Below are 23,733 nucleotides of genomic sequence, written 5' to 3' on the forward strand. Positions count from 1 at the left end.
TTAACTATATTGAAATCTTCAAAATGAATACAATTTTTATAAACACGAATAATCAATTTAACGTAACAGTTCAAAATACGTTATATAGGTAATAATTTAATTATTCATTCTTTTGATATTTTTCTTACCCCGAGCTGTTTGAAATTTTGAATACCAGTAAAAGTAAGATTTTCATTAAATTACTTTAAGTGCTAAAGCCACGGGCTATTTAAGCACGAATCTTAGCATATTTCTTGTTTACATTGTTTTCAATTATATATGAATTATTAATAATGCCTAGAATAGGTATTTAACTTATAATATATATGCTACATAGTTTAGTATTTTATTTGCATTTGCGTATATGTAAGTGTGCTTAATTTATTTAACTTAATACATATTATATTATCAACCTTATATAATTAAAAATAGGGCCACAGTGGTAAGGTATATTGTATATTAGGTACATTAAATGTTACAATTACTGTGCATAATTTAAATTACATAAATATACAGTATAAGTACATAATACATAGGTTTCATATTTTAATTTGTCTACTTAAACCAATATGTAGTGTTGGTCACGAAGACGATTTACACTGTACCTACCCAGTACCCATACTGTGTCAGCGTTAAATTATGCCGTTAAAATTATGTTTTGGATTTTTTGAATTGTGTTCATGTGTTATGCATAATTAAAACGAGTCTCTAAAAAGAAGAAAACTCGATTGAGAAAGGTGTCAATGTATAGTACTTTAATACGCATTGTCGTATAACTCTCGCCATAGAAATCTAAACGTTTATGCTGAGCAAGTATATTATGTAATATGTACATTTACATGTATATGTATATGAACGTAATTTATATTACCTACTACCTATTCTATAACAAAACACGACCTTTGATCTGAAACCAAAAAAAAAAAAAAATAATATTTATATACATATCGTGTGGACTTACTGACCTTAATTAATGATACAATTTTACACTGTCATTCTATACCTTATTGTAATCGACTAACTATGTATAACATAACATTTGATTAAGAGCACGAGAAGAAGAACGATATACCTACCAGTGATCCAGTAATCCTTCAATTCTTGTTCACGTTTTTGTTTATCACTCGTCTTGTTCAATTCATTCAAATATTATTTTTACAAAAACAGGTAAGTAAACAGTCATAAAATACGCATATATTTTTATATCTAATATATATATACATGTTGATACTTGTTTATACATTTACATCATTTGTATATGATCATTACTGTATTATGAATATAGTTACAAATTATAATTATAAATGTTGGTGAATTATATTATAATGATAATAATAATTAGATAATTATCATTATTAATAATAGCAATGTTAGGTGGTAATAGATACCTAAATCATATGAGCTATTTACAAAAACAAATACATTAATATTGTTTAATGTTTATTATTTATGTATTTATAGTTACGGACATAAGTCAAAATACATAGTACATAGGTAGTAGATAATTATAGAAGATAGAAATTACAAAATAACTTAATAACTAAAACAAAACCAACCAAAATATATTGTAAAATGTCATATTTTGTATATTTGACGTTTCTTACACACTTGAAGTATTTTTTTTAATATACCTATTATTATAATTTCTATACATAACTAGTTATCAAATTTCAACTGGAACAGTATATGATATACCTATAGATGCTCTAAAGAGAACCCTTAAAAATGAATTGGATTACGTAATTACTATCCAAGTTTTGTTGTAGTAGGTATTCATTAGATGTACTAGTCAAATTTGCATTAAAAAGTTATAATTAGTAGGTTTTTTAATTTGTATACATAACTTGGGCGGGTACTCGCGAAAAGTAAATTAAATAATAGAATTTTTAAAACTGTACTCTTATATTTATAAGCCGAAATAAGTGCTATGGTCTAAGATAAATATTTTTTAAGTATTTGTGTTTTTGTTATTTGGACATAATAAAATTAAATCTATTTTTCATACAGTTTATGAATTTGTTTCAGGAAAAGCCAGAACTTTTATTCATATTTAAATTAAAAATACATTTATTTTCACGTTAATTAATAATAACTAATACCATCACTATGGTTGTTTAGAGATAATTTTATGGCCATGTATAAAAAAAAAAACTTATGAGTATAACACTAAAACGTAAATGTTACATTGTTACTAATCTATTATATTCGATTTTACTACTCGATTAATTACACAGACATATTTTTTTACACGCGTTTTTAAATTAAACATTTTTTTAATTATCGTTCTTAAACAGCAGACATTTTTTTTTTCAATCGCATAATAATATATTATTATTATATATAATATATTGCAAGATTGAAGCGTGGTCACTACATTATATTGATATTGAAAAATAAATAAATAATAATTATCAGTAAATTGGAAATGATTTATACACTTTATATTAATAATGACGTTTATTCAAGCAATGACTTGGTTAGTCTCGCTGACCATCGTTTGCTTGGCAGTGCAGTGCGGCACTGTTGCAGTGCAGTATCCGGAAGATGTGTACAGCAGCTTGGCTTTTGTTTTCGATACGACGGGTTCCATGGAAAATGACTACATACAGTTGAAATCACACGCGGAGAGCATCATGACTTACGTACTGGCAAGGAACAACACTGATATCAAGCATTTCGTTTTCGTACCGTTTAACGACCCAGGTATAGTGGAAATACTATATCATTACCGATGTAGTGTAATCTGTATGTATATATGATATATATATATATATATAATGGTACATTTAAAATGTCCCGTAGTAGAAAAAGAGAAGTTTATCTATACATTAAACATTTAATAATAATATTATATTATATATTATGTGTGTGTATGCGTGTATGAATGTATATTATAATAAGTAGTGTGAGAAAGTCGCACGACAAACGCAAAAACGATGTGACACCTCGAATCGTATGAGACTTTTGCAAAAATTATAGTGCTTATTTTTATATTTAAAATAATATTCTTATATTATATTGTTTTGTTGTATATATTATTACATTTACTTATTGTGTTTTTGTTAATACAGATTGTAAATTTTCTAAAATAAAAAAAAAAAAGATAATATTCTAAAATTAATTTTGATAAACCTAAATTTTGAAGACAGAAATAAAAATCTTTATTAGGCTATCATAGTGAGTACGCATATACTAGCGACCACATTAATTTAAGAAACACTTAGTATATATTATTATAATATATATTACAGAGTAATTGTTTTGTTGTTAACCTGGAAATATCTTAAAAATACAGTCTTTGAAGTATAATATAGGTACGTACAGTCTTTAAAGTATAATATACTTAACATAACAATAATGCATTATTTTATTATAATGCACTATTTTTATTTTAAAAATGTATGTGGTTTATATATATATATATATGTATATATTTTTTTTTTATAAAATACAATTTCTCAGAATTTATATAACTCTACAAAAGAAAATTTGTCTTTTCAGTAGTAATTTTTCGACAAGAAATATAATTTACCAAATTGTTTGTTGTTTTATAAATTAAAAATGTTATTACATCTCCGATGCATTTACACCATATTGCTTTCGCGTGTAAAGTAAATATTATAAAAGTTTCTTTTCTTTTATGCGCATTTAAAGTAATGATACCGGAATAAAGTGCTATAACAGAGTTTAAAATAACTATTTTTGTTTTTCTGATCGTATACCTATACGATTATCTGTAAATAATAACATAATATATATTTTTTTTTCTTAAAACAAAACAATATCAAATTATCCGCTAACTTATGGATAAAATAATATTGTAGAATGTCTTAGATGAATTGTTATGGTTTTTTTTTGAACAGATGTAGGACCTGTGACAGAAACTTTTGACCCAAAGATAATTATGTACAAACTGAATCAAGTGCTGATACGCGGAGGTGGAGATTGTCCGGAAATGGGCATAACGGCAGTGATACAAGCATTAAAAGTTGTGAAGCCCAATTCGTATATATACGTATTTACTGATGCACCACCTAAAGATTCGCATTTAGTTTACGACGCCCTCGAGTTAATCCAAAGAAAACAATCTCAAGTAATTAATTAAAACTATATTATCGTTGGCAGTCTTTTGCATATGTTATATCGCAAAATCAAATTAAAATGAGTTATAGCTTATATGTCTACTAGTTTTTGTATAGGTAAATATTAAGCACTTATTATTTTTTAGCATAAAATAATATTTGGTTATTTTTTTTAAAAGTGTTAGTTAAGTACTTTAATACTTAACTAACTTTTCGAATAATCATGTCAAAATTTTATAATTTAAATTGTTGATTTCTGCCGGCTCACATGGGCTCCTAATATACACTTCAAACGTTTAACGCTCAATGATGATCGTAGCCATGAGCTTCTACACCTACTGACCTCTAAACATATTTATCTGAACAACTAACTAATTATATACAAAATGGATCTGTAATCTGAGGATCAGCGAAACCTACTAACATCAATAGAATACAAACCTATCAATCTAAAATTCTAAGACAAATCACTAAAGCGCCATATTTCGTTTCCGATCACACACTCCACGACCTCTCCATACCCTTTGTACCCTTCATACCAGACGTCGCTAAAACACACTACAAAAGATTTCATAACCACCTTTAAAACCACAGAAACCCACTCACGCACGATATCTCTTCCTTGAATATCCCTAGAAATCATCCTAAACGGCTCAAGCGTAAATAGTGTAGAAATCTACTGACAAACTAATATTCAATTTTAATATTCATGTTTTTTTTTTCATAGTAGCTCCACGGGGAGGCGGCTTCTATACTCTGTTTAATCTGTCATCTTTATCTATTTGTTCATTATTTTTTTTTCTTCTATTACTTCCTGTTATTCTTTTTGTTCTTTTTTGTAACAAATTGAATAAACCATTTTAGAAACAAAAAAAAGTTGATAATTCACGTCCCTCTATTTAACTGTAATATTTTAATCATCTCGATGATTTGTTTTATCGTATGCAATACTTAAAATATATGTTTATATTTTAAGTAGAAAACGACTTCTAGGTATTTTTAAGTTTACATTAATATCTGAATTTTTAGATGCCTAGTGGATCAATGAATATTAAGTCAGCGGACACTTTTAAAAGCAAAAAAATGTTTCAATCTTAAATGTTGAGTGATGATTTTGGTAAAACATTGGAATTAGTTTGTAGTATGATGGGGTTGGACATGTTAAAAAGAAAATATTCTGTTAGATTAGTTATTAAAATTGTTTAAAAAGTTTCACCTTCAGGTTTCAACTATATAGGTACCTACTTAGTAATTTATTGGCAGACACACCGTCTTTGTTCAGAATTATTTTTCGTTTTTAATAATCTGATATCATTGAATTCAAATTTAATACATTTATTACTGTGATCCACTCGACATCTATAAGACATTTTTTTTTGTAGAGCGATATACCCTTCTTTTTAATTTTATTGTTATAAATATATATTATATCATATTTTTAAATTTGATTGATTGTGTCTAAATATAAAAAAATACGAAATAAATTAATTATTATAGTAAATCCATTTTCTTTAAATATTATGTTTCATAATAAAATGACTTAGGTACTTCAAATTTTAATTAATATCTGTCTTGTCAAATGGAAATTGAGGTTAATTGTTTTGTCATAGCGTCATGCATGCCGATATAATATATTAGTATTGCGTATTTAATTAGTAATTCGCTTATACAATCAAGGATTATAATTATAGAAATGTTCACATTTCACAGATGTTCAGTTCTAAACTATTTCTATTATTATATTTATTTTTGCTGTAGTTTTAACTCCTATAATATTATTTTAGTCGTGAATATACATGTTTTAGTTTCTCAAATGATATCATCATAATTTGTACCATATGAATCAAGTTTAGATTTTAATAATTATATATTTTTAAAGTATACAATACAAAGTTAAAGTGTATTATATAAGTTTCAGTCATTATAATACATTGTTTTATACCTAGTATGGCACCAAGTATTTCGTACCTTTTTTTTTCCCCCGATTAAACCGACAGCAGAGGAGGATCTGTATGAACACTACTACTCTTCTGCTGCCATCGTTTATTAATGTTAAGTAAAAACGCTAATAAATACACATACTTAATACATAACTAATTATGGTTGCTTCATCTTACAAATCAAAATATTAATACAATAGATACAAGTATTTTGTACCTAAAATAAATAATTCTACATTTTTTTTAGCTGTCAAAGTTAACCATGTTTTGAATTATGAGCGTAGAAATAAATAAATAAAATGGTTTTACAATGCTGTGTGTATGTGCGCATTAAAAAAATGTTTAGGTGTATGATAATAACATTTTTATTTCATATTAGTCAAAAAGCTTGAAAATTTAACACGTGGTTCTTCATAAAGTGATTTTCGGTCATTCAAAAATATCAAATCGATGAAACATATTACTATTTTTTTTTATAAACACTTGAAGTTCATATTGTGACCAAATTCTTCAAGAGGACAAATATTTGCAATCATTCCTTTTTTCTAAAAACACACTACACTATACCTAGAAAAATGTAGAAGAGCAATTTCGTATTCATAAGAATTTTACTCTGAAAGTTCCAATAAACAACTACACTAAATGGCTATGAACTATACACTTTTGAAACGTACAATGTTTTTTTTTTGTAACTTTTAAAGTACATAATACATAAATCAAAACAAATTAGATTTCCATGTTAAATTTGATACGCTATTAGTCTATGATAAAACATTTAATCAGTCTATTTGTTTCATATATAATAATAAAATATATATAATTATGAGTGTGTCTTTCTTGCTTTTTCAAGATTATATATCATATAGACTATAGACTATGATATAGTTTAATATTTCATTAAAGTAAATATACGTGTTTTGGGAAGTCTATGTTTTATTAAACGAATCGAAGAATAATTAATTAAACCACAACACACATGAACGATTGTAATTTGATAGTACTTATTGTAGAAAAAATATGTATAGGTGGTCGTTTTAAGAACAATGCACGACTGCATATCATCGGATAAGAGCTACGAAAATATAGCATCATTGGGATCAGGTAATGTGTTTAATGTCAACAAGGAAGATGTATCAAAAGTTCTGCAATTTGTCAAGACATCAATGGACATAAACAGAGTAAATTTGATGTCTATCAATATCCCACAAAAACAATTGGTACCACTCCCGAAAAGACTGAATATCGACGAAAGCATTAAGAGTCTACAGGTCTCCGTCTCGGGACTGAATTCTAACATTGGCATGGTAAGTCCCGTAGGTGAGGAAATGGATGAAGCACATGGGTTGATCACTGATTTAGACTTGAAAAATGTAAAAATCGTCAACATTCTGGTAAGTTGTTGAGTTTTTTAATGGTCATTATTTTGTTAGATACTATATAATTTATTTACATTTTAATCATCGTTTTGCTAAACATATACATTTTTTTATTGATTATGTTGGTTATTAATTCTTATACTATTTTTATTTAATTTATGACGTAGATGTTTATAATATAATATAAATGTTAAATATTGAGTAACGTTAATGAGTATTTTATTTTACTAAGGAACCCATACCCGGCGAATGGACTTTGTACATTACTAGTGAATCTGCACATACGATTCGTGCTTGCGGAATCAGCACAAAGAATTTTGATTTCGGATTTGCTATTGCAAAACCAAAAAATATGACGCAAACTAGCCACAGACCACTCAAAGGTATTTTGTTTATCCAAACATACTGAATCATCAACTGAACAAAAATAATAGTAATGCTCAAAAATACGATTAAATTAATATTAACGTCAACTGATTTGCACAGTACATAACAATATGTAGGGAGAGTGTGGTATGCAAGTTAGCGAGACGGGTAAAATGACGAATTGAATAAATTGCTTAACAATAATAATGATATCAAATATCAATTCATATTAGTAATTGATTGCATACATGATGTTACCAACACTTATTTCTCGATACCGAAGTGATTTTGATAAGAATTAAATATTTTATTAATGTTTCCCCTCTAAAACACGTTTTGATAACATTGTTGGTACATTTAATGTAAAAATTTCTAAAGCACCATTATTATAATTACTAAAAAAAATCGTGTACTTTAGAAAATTTTCAAACTATATTTTGAGTTAATTAATGATAAATATGATAAACCGAATTGACTGTTGGGCTGATAAATAATAAAATCTTTTAAGAAATATATGTGGAGAAAGATGACATTACGTTGTTAATTTTGACCGAATAAAGGTTATTGACTCATTTAAATTTGTTAATAATTGATATTTGATTGAATAATAATGTGGATTTCAAATTTTATCGTGTATACAACTTGTATAAAAATGCTTGATGGAATAATATAAGTTAATTAATTCCTCAAGTTAGTATAATTTAATTAAGAATAATATTCATTAATTTACTTACAATAATTTATTATAATATGTTTAATATTATCATACGTTAACTATACTTAATATTTATTCTATATTTCATTGATTTATTTATGGAATAATAATATACACCACTACACCAGTCAACTTATCCCAGGTATAGCAGTAAGATGACGAATTCGGATTTTTTTTTTTGTAAAATTTACTAGTAACAAACCCTTTAATATGAAGGTTCAACGTTATTAGTTTATTATATATTGTTCTTGATATTTAACACAAAATGTTCAGTCTAATATTTAATGGTGTAAATATTTATCATTCCATAGGTTCGTCAACTTATCACACACTCCCTACTTCTATGACATAGACAATCATATTATATATAAGTTATCTTAGAACACAGAATATAGCATTTATAATTTATTCATTTAAATATAGTTTTTGTAATTGGTTGGTAAGTATTAATTTCATTGCGATGTTTAGAAATGGCGTAGCCACTAACAAGTTTGTAGGTTCGTTTTTAAAATAATCGATAAACTTACTTGTACCTACCTGCAGACTGAAGTAGGTATACACACAAATTATTCAATGAAAATCTACCTTTTGATTTTAAACTATAACCATTTCGTTGTTTAGAATAAAAATGTATTTTGTAATAGAAAAATAAATTCTAAAATAATAATTACAAAAGAATTTAAAATATAGTATTTTAGAATTTATATTAGTATTTTTAAAATATCTACAGTACCTACATTTTGGAATCTAATTTTAAATTAATAGAAATCATCATTGACTATACATCCTAATGTATAATTAAACCTGATAACAACATTTTTAAATGCATTAGAACTAGATATTACTTAATAATTACCTATATGTTTCATGTAGTAAAGTAAAAATAAAATATTAAGTTAACATAAACAAAAACATTTTTAATACCTAACTCAATGTAATTCTGTATTATAGGTGCCAAAAACTATATATTAGTAGACTGTCCAGACGTTAAGAAATTTGTATCTTGTAAAATTCAAGATTTAAGCAGTGACGGTAAAACAGAGGCATTGCCAATGTTAGAGTTTAGAAAAAATTCGTTGTTATGTGGTCCATTTATACCCAATGATAATCCGTTTTACGTTCAGGTAAATATACGTATTTCATTATTATGTAGAAAATAGTATCTATAGTACCTTAATAATACGAATACTTAGGACAATAAAATAATAATAATTAGAATTCAAAATGTAGTTTTTATACTTATCTAGTAATTATTGATTAGAAGTACATCTACATGTACGGCGGTCTCTATGCACGGTATTATATTGTGTTCAGAGCGTATCTATTATATAACAAATTATTATTATTTGAATAACGTAATAATATATTCTATAATAGAGTAAAAATTAGTTTAATCGACTTTAGTAACTAGTTATTTAAAGTTTAAACGTACGATACCTAGAATGTAATTCTCATTTCTCGGCATTCTAAATTAACTTTTTGCATGAAATTAATATATTTTGAATTCAAATTTCAGTAGATAGGATAGTATGTCATTAATTATGAATATCGAATTTAATATAAATGTAAAGTTTGTCCCGCCGTATTATTCCGCGAAAATAATGTTTATTATGTAAATATTATTACCTTGTTTGGTGTTCAATAAAATAATATAAATTTGATTGTCTATCTCCACTAACAATGTAAACAATAAATTTATTGGCATCATTTTTTTACAACAAATTTATTTTTATTTTATGTATTTCGCCAACCAGCTTTTACAAAAAGAATTAAAGATAAATATAAATGTAATATAGTATGATAACAATAATATTTTATGATTAGTGATAAGTGTTGAAGTATATAACTATAGGTAAAGTAATATTAAATTGAGGCGGCGAAGATTAAACTGAATTGGCAGACTGAAGTTTTTTTTGAATGGGGTGGTTGTAACTGAAGAATGTGATTACGAATATTGTAAGAGAGAACTTTAAATAAAAGGTAAGGCGGATTCATATAATTGTTGAGAAGTGCATAAATAAACTGAGAACCAACATAATTACGCGCGACGTGAAGACAAAAAAATAGTTATGATTCGGTGAAGGTAATTTAAGAATAAAAGTAACATGTTTCGATAAAAATCGTGTCTTCCCACGTCGCCGAAACCCAATTTGACGACTCTCAATTCGCCGACACCCCATTTCGCCAACTATTTTTTACATGTTCCCAATTTTCCGATTCCCAATTCGCCGAATATAAATATTGTATAAAAAAAATTAACATTATATTATACTAGGACTATGATAAAAGTCATCATCTCCTAATTTCATTAAATGCCTTAGGTACCGGTTTCGTGGGATTTTGAGTAAGTTCCTCCTTCATTAATCAAAGTTTAGAAAAAAAAACAAACAAAACTCGGAACATAATGCACTTAATAAGTACTATAATATATTTGATATTATATTTTTATAATTTCTACTTAAACATTACTAAATTTGTACTTACTTTCAATTTATTTCGAAAGCCACGATTAGCCAACTCAACTCCGTGTGTTGGGTGATTGTGAGGCTTCGATAATATTACGTCAGTTTTATTTTTCAAAATAGCACGAGTGCACAACCGCCGCAATTTTGTATGCATTTATAATATTCGATTTTGTCCCGTATTCTATCCACTCGATGAATAAAATTATTTATTACTAATAAATCATGATTTTTTTCTGATTTTATTCTAGACCATTCCATTTTAATTTTTAAGTGGCTAATTATTAGATTTTGAACTTTACAGTACCCACGGCTGGAACGAACTAAATTCACCAATCTGTACTTCCTCTGGATTTTATATGTGGGAAATCATTAAGTCATAGAATTTATCGACAACATACTGTGTTATCGCTGTCATAAAATCCGTTTTTGATAAAAATTACTGTCACCTGTCGGTCAATCGGGAAAATTAAAACTATATTTATAATTTGTTGGCAAACCAAGATGTCGGCAAACTAGACTGTCGGCGAAATGGGAATGTTTTTGAAATATTTTAAAACTGGTATATTTGTCGGCAAACCGAGTTGTCAGAAAATTGGGATTCGGCAAAGTGGGTATGAGCCGATAAAAATTTATGTTGAACACGCGTATGACGTAACTGATCCTTAACACGGCGAGGGCACCAGACTATAAACACATACTAGAATATGGGCCAAACAAGAGCTAAATTCAAAGAACGGAGACAATTAAATGACGAGAAGAGCTTTGTACCTATTATGTTTAATAAAACCTAGAACCTTTAGAGCATGATTGGTTATTACATAAATGTGATGGTTAAAAAAGAGAGTGGATGAGTAATAAATACCAAGATCATTAATAATTGATACACGTTGCATCAATGAGTTATTAAGTACGTAGGGAAAGAGTAAAGGGTTTCGAGATCTAGAGAAAGAGATAAAACTACACTTATTAAAATTCAGAGAAAGACCCAAGTCATAATTCATAAATGAGTTATACCTTAAAAAATGATTTTTTATAGTAAATTTTTTGAAAAAACCACTTATTTTTTAACATGACTGTTAAAAAATCTTTAATGAAATTATTGAATACAGTAAAATATCTACACTTAAAATTGAAAACATACTATTATACATTAAACATGGTTTATTGATACATTTTAAGAAAAGTTTGAAATATATTATATTGGTACATAATATTATGTATGCTATAGTTCTATAGAAATTTCAGTTAACATCCATTTATAGTCTTATAGACTGTTTTCGTCATCTTCGAGTAAATCAAGCTTCGCTCGGAATAGTTTTTTTTAGTTTCAATTAAAATGATACGTCATTGTTTTCAAACTTCCTAGTAGCTCCTTTTACTCTTGTGTCGCATTCAGTTTTAATTTGTATACATCAAATACAATTGCGTCGTAAATTAAAATTGGAACTTTAAAATGTTTGACGAAAACGGAAATTTTTTAATATGTGCCAATCTAACCGTGGTATAGACAGTTCAAGGAATTTTAAAGTTGCTTTTTCAGGCTAAATGGATTTTTTCATTCTGATGTTCTGATCATAGGCGTGTCCAGGCCTCCATGGCTAGAGAGGCCATTTATAAAATTTAAATTTTTTACTTACTACAACGATCTGTATTTTATAATCTATATTTGTAACTTTTTATTTTTGTATGGAAATTATATAGCACTACTATAACTATAATATAGAAATAATATAGAAATATAAAAATAAAAAATATAGAAATAATATAGAAATCTGTGTTTCAACCAGTCCAGTGGCGTATTTGGGGGGGGGGGGGGGGTGTCCTCCATGTCTTGATACCCCCCCGACATTTAAAAAAAAGTCCTAATATATTGTCACTTATTTTATAGTATACCATTTTTTATCAAATGTAAGACTTCGTGTCAATTCCTAACATATTAATTTGTTAAAAAATTAATTCAATATCTTTTTACATTAGTAAATAATACTAAAAATTTTGTTTTTGAGGTTCAATAAATGTTGACACCCCCCGATAAATCCAACCAAAATACGCCACTGTCAACCACGGTAGATTATACGCCAAGAGGCTAAGAATCAAATCACTGGGGAGGCCGGGGCCCACCCTGCCTCCCCCGTAGACACGCCTATGGTTCTGATACATATTAAAATCGATTTGGATTCAGTAAAACCATACTTATTCCTATAATTATGTTGGAGAATGACTTCTACATATTTTAAAAATTTTAAACGATAAGTACATCTGATTTAAAAAATACTAAAAATTCATACTAAGCTAAGACATTAATTGAAAAAAAAATTTATCTGAAGGTAGTTATTGGTAAGTACGTCAGTATGAGATAACGTATCTATATTTGCCTATACTTCTGTAACTTCTAGAAATCCTTACAAAATCAACAATAAAATAAAAAATGGGTGAACGTGTATCTTATCATTTAACTTACTATATCAATTATTACGCTTATTATTTCTATTAAAATGGTCATTTTTGAAACATTTCCAATTCATAACTTATTTCAATGATGTTACTTGTGCATTTGCATTATGCCTAAATATATGACAAAAATATTAACAATAATTTATTTTATATTCTGATTAAAATAGTTTGATCGTTAGAGTGCTTAATTACTATTTAATATAGTCATAAATAATAATTAGGTATATTGAATTTAATAAAAAATAGTATTTGATCATAATGTTTAAAGTTTAAAACACTAAAACTTTTATTGTTCTGTCGCTTAATTTAGGTATTTGGTATGAACAATAATGGTAACTATTTCAGGCGCATTTCTAAAACAAGCATTATTCCAAATGAACCTGGTAAATTAGAGTTATATTTTATGTATCATGCATGCATATCTTAATAATTATTATAAATTGAAACCATACGTATGATATATACAAGTATACATATTATAAATAGATGCACCTTACATAACTACAACGAAAAAGTCGATTGGAATAGTTGGCGGTGAATTGCGTATCAATTGTCATGTCGAATCATTGGTTCCATTTACAGTTACCTGGGAGTCACTAAATTACCCTCAACAAACTTGGAACTTTAGGTATTGGATATAATATTAATGTATTTATAATGAAAAATACTAAACAAATTCACTCATAAAAAATTTTTTTATAAATTTATTTCAGCCAGAGTTCAGAAATTGAATTAGTCGTACGCAACGTAACATTCCAACATGATGGTATTTTTACATGTGGTGCACGAAATATTGCTGGCTATTCCGAATCAACAACTAACGTCACCATAATATGTAAAACGAATCATAATTAATAATATTTATAGGTATATTATATGTTATTGTATACATATGTGATACAATAATACAAAAACAACGTATAAAAACAGTTCTAATCTTGCAAAATGAAGATTGATGAAATACGCTTTATGGATGGTAAAATAATGAGGATACCTTTACATAAATATTAAATATATATAATAATGATTTAGATGCCTATAAGTTAGGTAATAGGTAGTTTGTAAATTGTATACCATTAGTTTAAATTATATATTATGACTATTTTATTTGGTTTTCAATATAGTTTTGTATTATAAAATTGAATATATAATATTTGGCTTAGCTCAATTTTATAAAAATCTGAAAATATAACATAATATGGTATTATATTTTATCTTTATTGTATTGTGTTTATTAGTTTTGTATATAATATGCATGCGTTATGTTTATTGTTTTCTTTATTAGTTAAATTCAGTAAAAATAATAATTTAACCATGTATTGAATTTAACTGGCAAATGAAAAACCTGAAATGTATATTTTAATATTATGCTATACAAGTAGGTATACATTAAGGTCAAACAAAATAAAATATGATATGATATTACAAGTTTCATACTAATCATGTTATATAGACACATGTTTACACAAAACATACACAACCTTCGAATTTAAATTAAGTCAAAACTAATTTTTATAATTTTTTTCATATAAAGAGTAGGGAGACTACTATCCGAAAAATTAATATAAGATATCAGATATCCAGTTTTATAAAATTGTTCTAAACATGTCTATGATGCGTTACTAATTAACATACCTACTATAATGTTTTGCTTTATTTTTTTATTAAAAATTTTAATTCTTAGTAACTACGATGTTTATCATAATATAAAAACATCTTGATCACAAAATAGGTATAAGGTAGGAACATTTTTTAAACTACCAACGTCGACTCATCTCAGAACAACAAAATTAGTTGGTATTTAATTAATAAAATACAATTAAATTTACAACTTGACGATGATCAAACTATTATCGTACTATCGGTACCTATTAATTAGGTACCTATATATAAATATTGAACTACTTACACAGTGCGTACGCATTAGAAAAAATAAATAATTTAAAATATTTGCTCGATCATAACTTATATGCATAATATATTTTTCATAATAAATTATCCATAAAGTGTATTGTTGTTTTGAGTGTATAATATTTTTAAATTACGTATCACGTATGTTTATATAACAATATAATTTAAAACCGGAGTCCATATATTATTGTTATGTAAATTATGAATAATTATTCTTTGAATATATTTTTATTTAAATTACTCGGTTTTTACAAATAAATGTGGGGTGAAGCTGGTAAAAGTGGAACAATTGTAAATTAATTATGTAAGCATAATGATAGAAGTTGTTTATGCTTTTTTTATGCTTCATTAACTATATTTAGTAAGTTTTTTGAATAATAAATTTTGAAGACAAGTGATTATTTTTTAAATTAAAACTAAATATTTTATTTTTATAATATTTATCGAAATAAAATGTTTATGTGCTCACAAAATTTGATGGATCGAACAACATTATTATCCGAGAGAGCATATTATCTATATGTACATTACCTATAACGAATATTAATAAACAAGTTTAAACATTATAAAAAAAAATTGGTGGTTGATGGTAAAATGTCCAAAATTAAGAAAGACCATGTTAATATGTTACCACGTATCACTTTTGAGATCACAGATTTCATAAATAATAACTTGTTTTTTATTGTATATTTGTTTCAACTGTTTCAAGCACACGATCACAAACTTAATTTATACTTTCATGTAATTTAAATAAAACGATTTTTCAATGACAAGCATTTATTTTGAATGAATGCATTTTGATATAGTTTTTCCTAACTTATAATAACCTCAATTCACCTTATATAATTTTAAATTTATAAAAGCGATCGATTTATTTATTATTGGTGGCATGAAAAGAACTTAAAAATAAACTCATTTACTTGAATAAGCTATACTTTATGAGTAGATTAATTATCATTTAACCATTATATTATCTCTACAGGTTCACTTGCGTTTATTTAGGGTTAAATACGCAAATAAATACAACTTATTTTGAATATATTACTAATTACATTACCTAGATTCCTGTTAATCAAATATAGTATATATATATATATGAGTATGTGTATAAATATAATAATATGTCAATGTGCGTTATTTTTTCTTATTTTTAGCGAAGCCGACGATTGCCGAGGGAAACGATAATGTAACTGTAATATTACCAGAAGGTGGAGATTATTCGATGACATGCACGGGTCTCGGAGTACCCTCCCCCAAAATGATTTGGTTTATGAATGGTTCTCCCATTTCTCATTACAACGGCAAGTACAATACAATTTAATAATATGCATTATACAGTGTTATATTATACTAAAATTGATTTTTTTAAAGTCGATAAAATCACAACTTCTGATGATAAATAATTCTGTATTAGACCATATTTTAGTCATAAACGACATCCTGAGATTGATTATTTACGATGCTTCGTTGAGTGATTCAAACGTGTACACCTGCAGAGCTTCAAACGAGGCCGGGGCGATCGAGAAAAGCTATAATATCATTGTTAAAGGTGATATATATATTTACTGATTTTTTTACTTAATATTATCGTACAATATGCTAGTAAAAATCTATAAATACTGATATGACATGTATTTGAATTTAATTATAGTTGAAACGCCCATGTCGATGATAGCAAATGAATCTTTGATCATAAATGAACTCGATGATGTTCTTATGAATTGCCCATTAATAAACATGAACCATAAATGGTTAAAGGTGAGTTAGATTTAATTAAGAAAAAAAGTCATAAAAATTAAATTTTTCACTCATAATAAAATACAATTTAAATTGAATATTGAATTCTAAGAAAGATGATGTATTGATGCGTCTTATAAGTTGAAATCGAATGGATAAACTTAAAATAATAGTTTAATATAAAATCCAAATAATATAAATTGATAAAATGTAAGTACCTATTGTTATTAATAATTTGTTAACATTATCAAAATTCAGTTTTGGATAAGTATTCTTACCTTAGTATAGTAGTAGTAGAGTAACAATTTCTCTAGACAGTTTAGCGAAAACATATTTCAACACGTCATGGCAATGTATTGTTGTCGATTATTATAGGACTATGCCAATGTTTATAATTTATATTATATTCGATTACTTTTTTTATCCTTTAAAATCGTTGGGAATGTGACTGATTTTTAACATATGCTATTTAGTCATACAAATTTAATTTATAGTTACTGTTTTATGATTATATCTATGTTATAAGTTTTTTGAATATTGAAAAAGGCCATGTAGGAATCTTTCACCCTCATATTTGTTTTCCTACCACTGGTCATTCGAGTCACGAGTATAATGTAAATGTATTAACAATTAAAGTGAAGATACATACATAAGAAATTATCTATCATTTGACTATTTTAATTGTATAGACAATCCAATAAAATAGGTCATATCATCACATCGCTGGCAATGATGATAATAATTGTTTATATTTAATAGTACGCATATTATTTGTATGATTGTATGTTAAATTATAGGACAGTGTCAATATCAATGACTTAGTTTACAAAAGAGCAGATGAACAACATTTCAAACAAATAAACCGTACGTTAAAAATCTATGAACTGGACGAATTAGACGGTGGTGTATACACGTGTATGAGTTCTAATGAAACATATACATTTCACTTACAAGTTGCGTTCGCTCCTTATTTCATAAAATATCAGCCCGAGACAATGATGATCGGGAGAAACGAAACGGTCGTATTTGACTGCAAAGCAAAAGGATTTCCAAAACCAAAAGTAAGCATCACTATACAATATACATCTACGTTATCATTATTATTATTATTATCTAGGATAAAAATAGCTCATGCCTAATTAGTACTATTTAGAAATCTGAAATATACCTGCATATATTGCATATAGAGTATAACGTGAATGTATAAATAGCTATAATAGGTGCGTAATTTAGGTTATTTAAAAAGTCAGATACTCAAACAACTCTCAATTAAGTGACACTAGTGGATGGCTTCTTATCAAGTACTTATGTAATTTATAGCCCTTATCATGTTTGCTTATTATTGTGCACCAATTGTACAGATTGTACGTATATATTATTGTGAAAAATAAAAATAAATATCAAAAATAATTACAATCCATACAATCAGTGTATAAAAGGCAAAATTTAGAGTAAAAGAAAGGATGTAAAATATAGAATTTAAATGTGTATTACACTGTTACGGTTGCAAACCAGGGGTAGATCCAGGAATGTTTTACGGAGGGGGTGCAAAATTGTATTTATACTTACGACTAAGCTGCCTGCATTGTAACATAATACGTAAAACGTAAAAGCAACAACAATTATGTTGTCCCTTAGCCTTCAGGAATATATAAAATAAAAAAATTGAATCAAAAAAAATTTTCAAGTAATTATTTTTAAGTACTTGAAATATAAGGTATACTAAGAAAAATAAACAACAATAGTTTACAAAACAATCTTTTGTAGTACATAATTCAAACCTATTTTAGGGATTTGGGGGGGGGGCGTGCGCCCCCCCCCTTGAATCCACGCCTGTTGCAAACGAATTGCTTCCCGGGTATTTTTTGGGATCGTACTAGTTGCATCTCGAATTTCTTTTGGTTGAGTTCATACCAATTTCGTCTCGCATATTATAAAAACTAAACAAGATTTCCTTTTTGGTTTTTATACAGACTTATACTTTATACTTACCTGACTAACCTTACAGATTTAACTGTTATTATAATTACTTTTACAGTTAGGTTAAAAATTTTGTTTTTTGTTTTTATATTATTATTGTATTATTGTATTTATAACTGTAACTGTATAAAAATATTAACGTTATCAGTTATTGATAAAAAATGCATGGTTTTTTTGTATGTATTTTGTAATTTTAACTTTGGTAAAAAATGTTATGGTATCGATAAAAATTTTAAAGATAACTTTTTGAATTAATCTATTAATTTATTTCGATAGAAAATCTGACGTTCTTTATTTCAAACATTTTTCTTCATCAATTATCGAGGTGTAACATTTTTTTGTTTAAATAATGCATTTATACGTGTAGAGCGTGTAGAGTAGGGAGCAGTTTAAATTACACTATGACAATAATTGTTTGTCTACAGAACATAAATATAACTTACAAGAAAATTATGAAAACTTTAACGAGGTAGTTTTTATGAAATCGAAAATACTAAAGTACTAAAATAATTGATAATAATATTCTATAACTTCGCCTCTAAACATTTTAGACAGGTATTACAGGTAATAGGGATACGATTCAGATGTGCTAAAAAAAAAAACAGGATGCAATTATTAGGGCTGTAGTCCATTTGCACCCCAGAGTAGCCCATTTGTGCCCCGAGGGGTATGGATATTTGCGCCTAAAATAAAAAACTTAACACTCCGATTTATTTGGAAATGCGTCCATTTTGCATGCAACGTTGCCGTCAGTTATCGTTTAAAATCTTTTAAGACAAATCAGAAAAAAAGTAATAATTTTCAAAATAATGATAAATACTACACAGTATACCTACATATAATATACATAAATATTATTTATATTGTATTAAATCATAAATTTCAAATAGTTAAATTTTACGTAAAATCAAAACAATTAATAAATACAATTACAATACTACATATATATATATCTAAATTACTATTATTGTATTAAATTAAAATTATATAGATCCAAAATAAATATAAAAAATAATACACATTATTCAACAATAAGAATGTCAATAATACAACAATTAATTACCTATAGGTAGTCATAATAATAAAACAGTTTTTATAAATCGAATCCCCGAAATGTATAACAATTTTTTTTAAGTATTCTACTCTATTTAAATGTTTTTCATAGTACTTATTCCACGCTTCGTAAGTAAATTGTATTCGTTCTTTTTCGTCTTTATATCTAGGTTTTATTTTACCCTTCTTGACCTCATTTATTTTCAAACATGATTCCACTTGTATTAATTTTAAATTTTCAATAACACTACTAATGGAGGATGAGGTGAATAAAATTGAGAGTTAAAGTGTTTGTGAAATGATTCAGCGCAATTTGTAGTGCGAGGTGCGTCAGTTGGTAGTTCAGCCCAAATTGATGGTGGAAATGGAAAATATAATATTATATTCAATATATAATCAGAAAATTCGGATAAATACGTCAAATTTAAATTTGGAGTTAAGTTTTGTAAATCAAAAAAAGCATCTACCACTTCATTTGATGGTAAAAATTGTAACCCAAAAAATAATGTTGACCTAAATGGCGATATTACATGACTGATTCTTGTACAATTTTTTAAGATCTGACAAAAAATTTATTTTTTGGTACCAAGATTGACCTAAATTAAATCTAAAGGCTTTTATTTTGCTGTATAGAAATACATTTAGAAATGCTTTATGTACTGCAATTCCAAAATCTAAATGCCAAATGGATTGATAATGAGTAAAATTTTTTTGTATTTTATCTGTACATAATTGGCAAATAAAATTTCACATAGCTCGATAACATTCAAATGATTTTGGTGGCAAAAACGCAATAACAAGTGATATATAAAATCTATTTACATAGATATGAATGCCATACATTTATAAAAATGTGAAGGTCTATAAGTAAAAGTACCATCACCAAAAAAAATTGTTGAAATCACATAAAAAATTTAAATTCATTTTGCATGTATTCAAAATAATATTATTTACATTATCTGCATTATCAATATATGTAAACTCTTCGTTTTTATTTGTTAAAATTACTAAATTAGAAATTTCTTGAATTGCTTCGTTGAGTGATTTTTCGACGTTCGTGGTATATAGATTTCCTGATATTATGAACATCAGAATGCTTATAGCTGTACTGCACGTAAGAAAGCCCTGTACGTATTATTTTATCCGGTCATAAAGTTAAATCTTCGCACGTTTTTCTTTTACACCTACCTTGAACATCCTGCAGTAAGTTTAAACTTTCTTCAGTTTCCTAATCATGATTATGACTGTCTTTAATTTTGGTTAACTTCGTGTTTGAATTATTGGTTTTGACATGTGTACTACAAGTTTTTTTTTACAAAACGCCTACTAATATCTCCAGAAACGAGGTTTTTACTCACGTGACATTTAAAACAGCGAAAAAATAAACAAAGGTTTTGTTTACTTGAAATAGTTATATAAAATTCCATTATATTATAGCAGTATTTACTGTTCATGGTGCTGATGCAACTAACACATACAATACAACTGATAAATGCATTTTATATAATATAATCTTTATCGATTGGGATTTTACAATTTCGATTAGCACGACTGATGACAAAATATTATTGTCTTTATCGATTTGGATATTGGTTTCGATTAGCATGGGAAACGATCAAATATTATTTTAAATTTTACAGTTATACCAATATACTCAATAAATGGCAACGTTGCACGATTTTCACCTGATCTGAATCGGGCGCATATGGGCTATGGTTTGGGGTGCAAATGGGTTGCGCAAATTATAGGCTGTAGCTTATAAGCACAAAATATGACACAAACGCAACCCAAAAGTGCAAAAATAAATATCACATAAGCACAAAAAAATTACCTTTTTAACAACCCATAAGTGCAAATTAATTTTATAAAAAAAAATGTGTTTTATTAAAATCATATAGTTAAAAACATATAATTAAAATCTTTCAGTTATTAATATACTATGCTATTCGTGATTATAAAATGTGTATTTAAATATAAAAATATATAAATTATTATAAAAATTGTATTTAATTTAATAGAAACAACTAATAGATGTTTTGTTTAAGATCAATAAAAAAAAAATAATTAAATAAGTACCTTAATATTAAATTTGAAATTTGAAGCCAACAGTTTTTAAGTAATCCAATCTTGAAATATTTTTTATCGTAATTTGTTACGATAAAATTCGATAATACTAAATACTAAATTAAACTGAAATAATACTACTATAATAATTTTAAAATGAATACCCTATAGTGTAATGGGTACAATATTGTATCAGGTAATACAATTTATTTTTGCGCTTTTTTACTACTACTAAGGTACAAAAGCGCAAATTCGTTTTGCGCTTTTGGTTTATCGAAAAAAATTGACCTTTTGGGCTTCATCGCAATTATTAGTATACCTTTTAATGCCTTTTTTAATGGGATGCAATTCGTAAACAGTGGTATGTCACACACTAAGTGAGTGGAAAAACCGTTCCCCTCTATTAAATTATCTGGTTGTAGCTATGAATATGGTGTTTAAAAAAGTATGTATTAATAGTGTTTTTATTTCTTAAGTATATATTATATATATTAATAGGTAATAAAAATAAATATAAAATAATATGTAAGTACCTAGGTAAAATCTACATGGTTATACACACACATACACATATACATATTTATGCATACAATAACTAATAAATAGGTAGGTAGCTTATTATATTGCTTTTATGTATTCTTACCTAACCTTGGTAAGATACATACTAAAGTTTTAAAATTTCAATTTTGTGTGTTTAGGTGTATTGGAGAAAACTTGAATCATCATTACCTATAACTCGTTGGACTTTAAAAGATACAGAATACTTAGAAAATAAACATGTACTTAAAATTCATTCTGTCGACTGGATACATAATGGAACTTACAGTTGCCTTGTTAAAAATAAATTAGGAATCGAAAAACGTCATTTTGAGTTGTATGTATTCTAATACAATTTACCATGCTATATACGTATAAACGTATATTGTTACATTTCGTTCTACATATATACTTAAGCTAGGTACTCATTGCCTCTTTTAAATAAATCTTATTATATTCGACAGTGAACACTTAAAAAATAATTGGTAAATATTCGTACCGATGTGTTGTTACTTATAAATGTTTAAAACTAAATATGTCAAAACACTTTTATTTATATTACAATAAATATCATACAATTTATATTATACCTAGGTACGTTTGAAATAATTATATTGAATGAAAATATTTTGTTGTTGGGAAATAAATGATTTAATTTAACCTGTGTGACAATTTTATCAAGAAGTTATATTTTATTTTACCTTACACCTTATAAAAGGCCTTTGAAATTTTTTAAGTTATAAGTTATAACTAGCCTTAAAACTATGTTTTGTTAGAAGTTTTTTAAGATATAATATGTCTCATCTAGTGTTTTATGTATCTAAAGATAGTTAAAGTTATAATCATATTAGAGGTAGCTATCTAATTGGTATTCATAGACACAATAAATAAATAAATAGCCAAAACATTTTGGATTTCTTTCCAATTTTAGCCCCCTTCGCCATAATATTTTCTAAAAATTATGAATACTTAGACGCTTAGTGCTAAGAACTTTTGAATTTGGGTCCCAAGTTCCCCTGAGTCCTCTGTATTTGCAACTATGTTGGTATTATAGTTGCTCTAGATATTTCTAAA

At 26.6% G+C, this 23,733-nt stretch overlaps 1 protein-coding gene across 2 annotated transcripts; it reads left to right on the top strand.

Moving 5' to 3' along the window:
* The first annotated feature begins 1,027 nt into the window (after positions 1-1,027).
* LOC107161358 (hemicentin-1-like) lies at positions 1,028-23,319 on the top strand. 2 transcript variants are annotated; one of them, XM_089217045.1, is made up of 14 exons: positions 1,028-1,146; positions 2,005-2,682; positions 3,843-4,072; positions 7,027-7,392; positions 7,610-7,760; positions 9,410-9,582; positions 13,688-13,760; positions 13,864-14,005; positions 14,091-14,212; positions 16,443-16,589; positions 16,703-16,837; positions 16,940-17,046; positions 17,823-18,086; positions 22,821-23,319. In XM_089217045.1, the coding sequence occupies exons 2-14, from the start codon at positions 2,430-2,432 to the stop codon at positions 23,007-23,009; spliced, it is 2,352 nt and encodes a 783-aa protein (XP_089073171.1). In that variant the 5' UTR covers positions 1,028-1,146; positions 2,005-2,429; the 3' UTR covers positions 23,010-23,319. The 2 variants fall into 2 exon arrangements, with proteins under 2 accessions (XP_089073171.1, XP_089073172.1); XM_089217046.1 differs by having other exon boundaries at positions 2,446-2,682.
* Positions 23,320-23,733: the final 414 nt, after the last annotated feature.

Source organism: Diuraphis noxia, unplaced genomic scaffold, assembly GCF_037042655.1.
Source record: "Diuraphis noxia isolate RWA-SAM2 unplaced genomic scaffold, SU_Dnox_SAM2 contig0001, whole genome shotgun sequence".
NCBI lineage: Eukaryota > Metazoa > Arthropoda > Insecta > Hemiptera > Aphididae > Diuraphis > Diuraphis noxia.

Excerpts from the sequence above, each read along its gene's own strand:
- LOC107161358 (XM_089217045.1), top strand. The coding sequence starts at position 2,430 with ATGACGTTTATTCAAGCAATGACTTGGTTAGTCTCGCTGACCATCGTT. Across the intron at positions 7,393-7,609 it reads TAAAAATCGTCAACATTCTG|GAACCCATACCCGGCGAATG; the intron begins GTAAGTTGTTGA and ends TATTTTACTAAG. Across the intron at positions 9,583-13,687 it reads ATAATCCGTTTTACGTTCAG|GTATTTGGTATGAACAATAA; the intron begins GTAAATATACGT and ends CGCTTAATTTAG.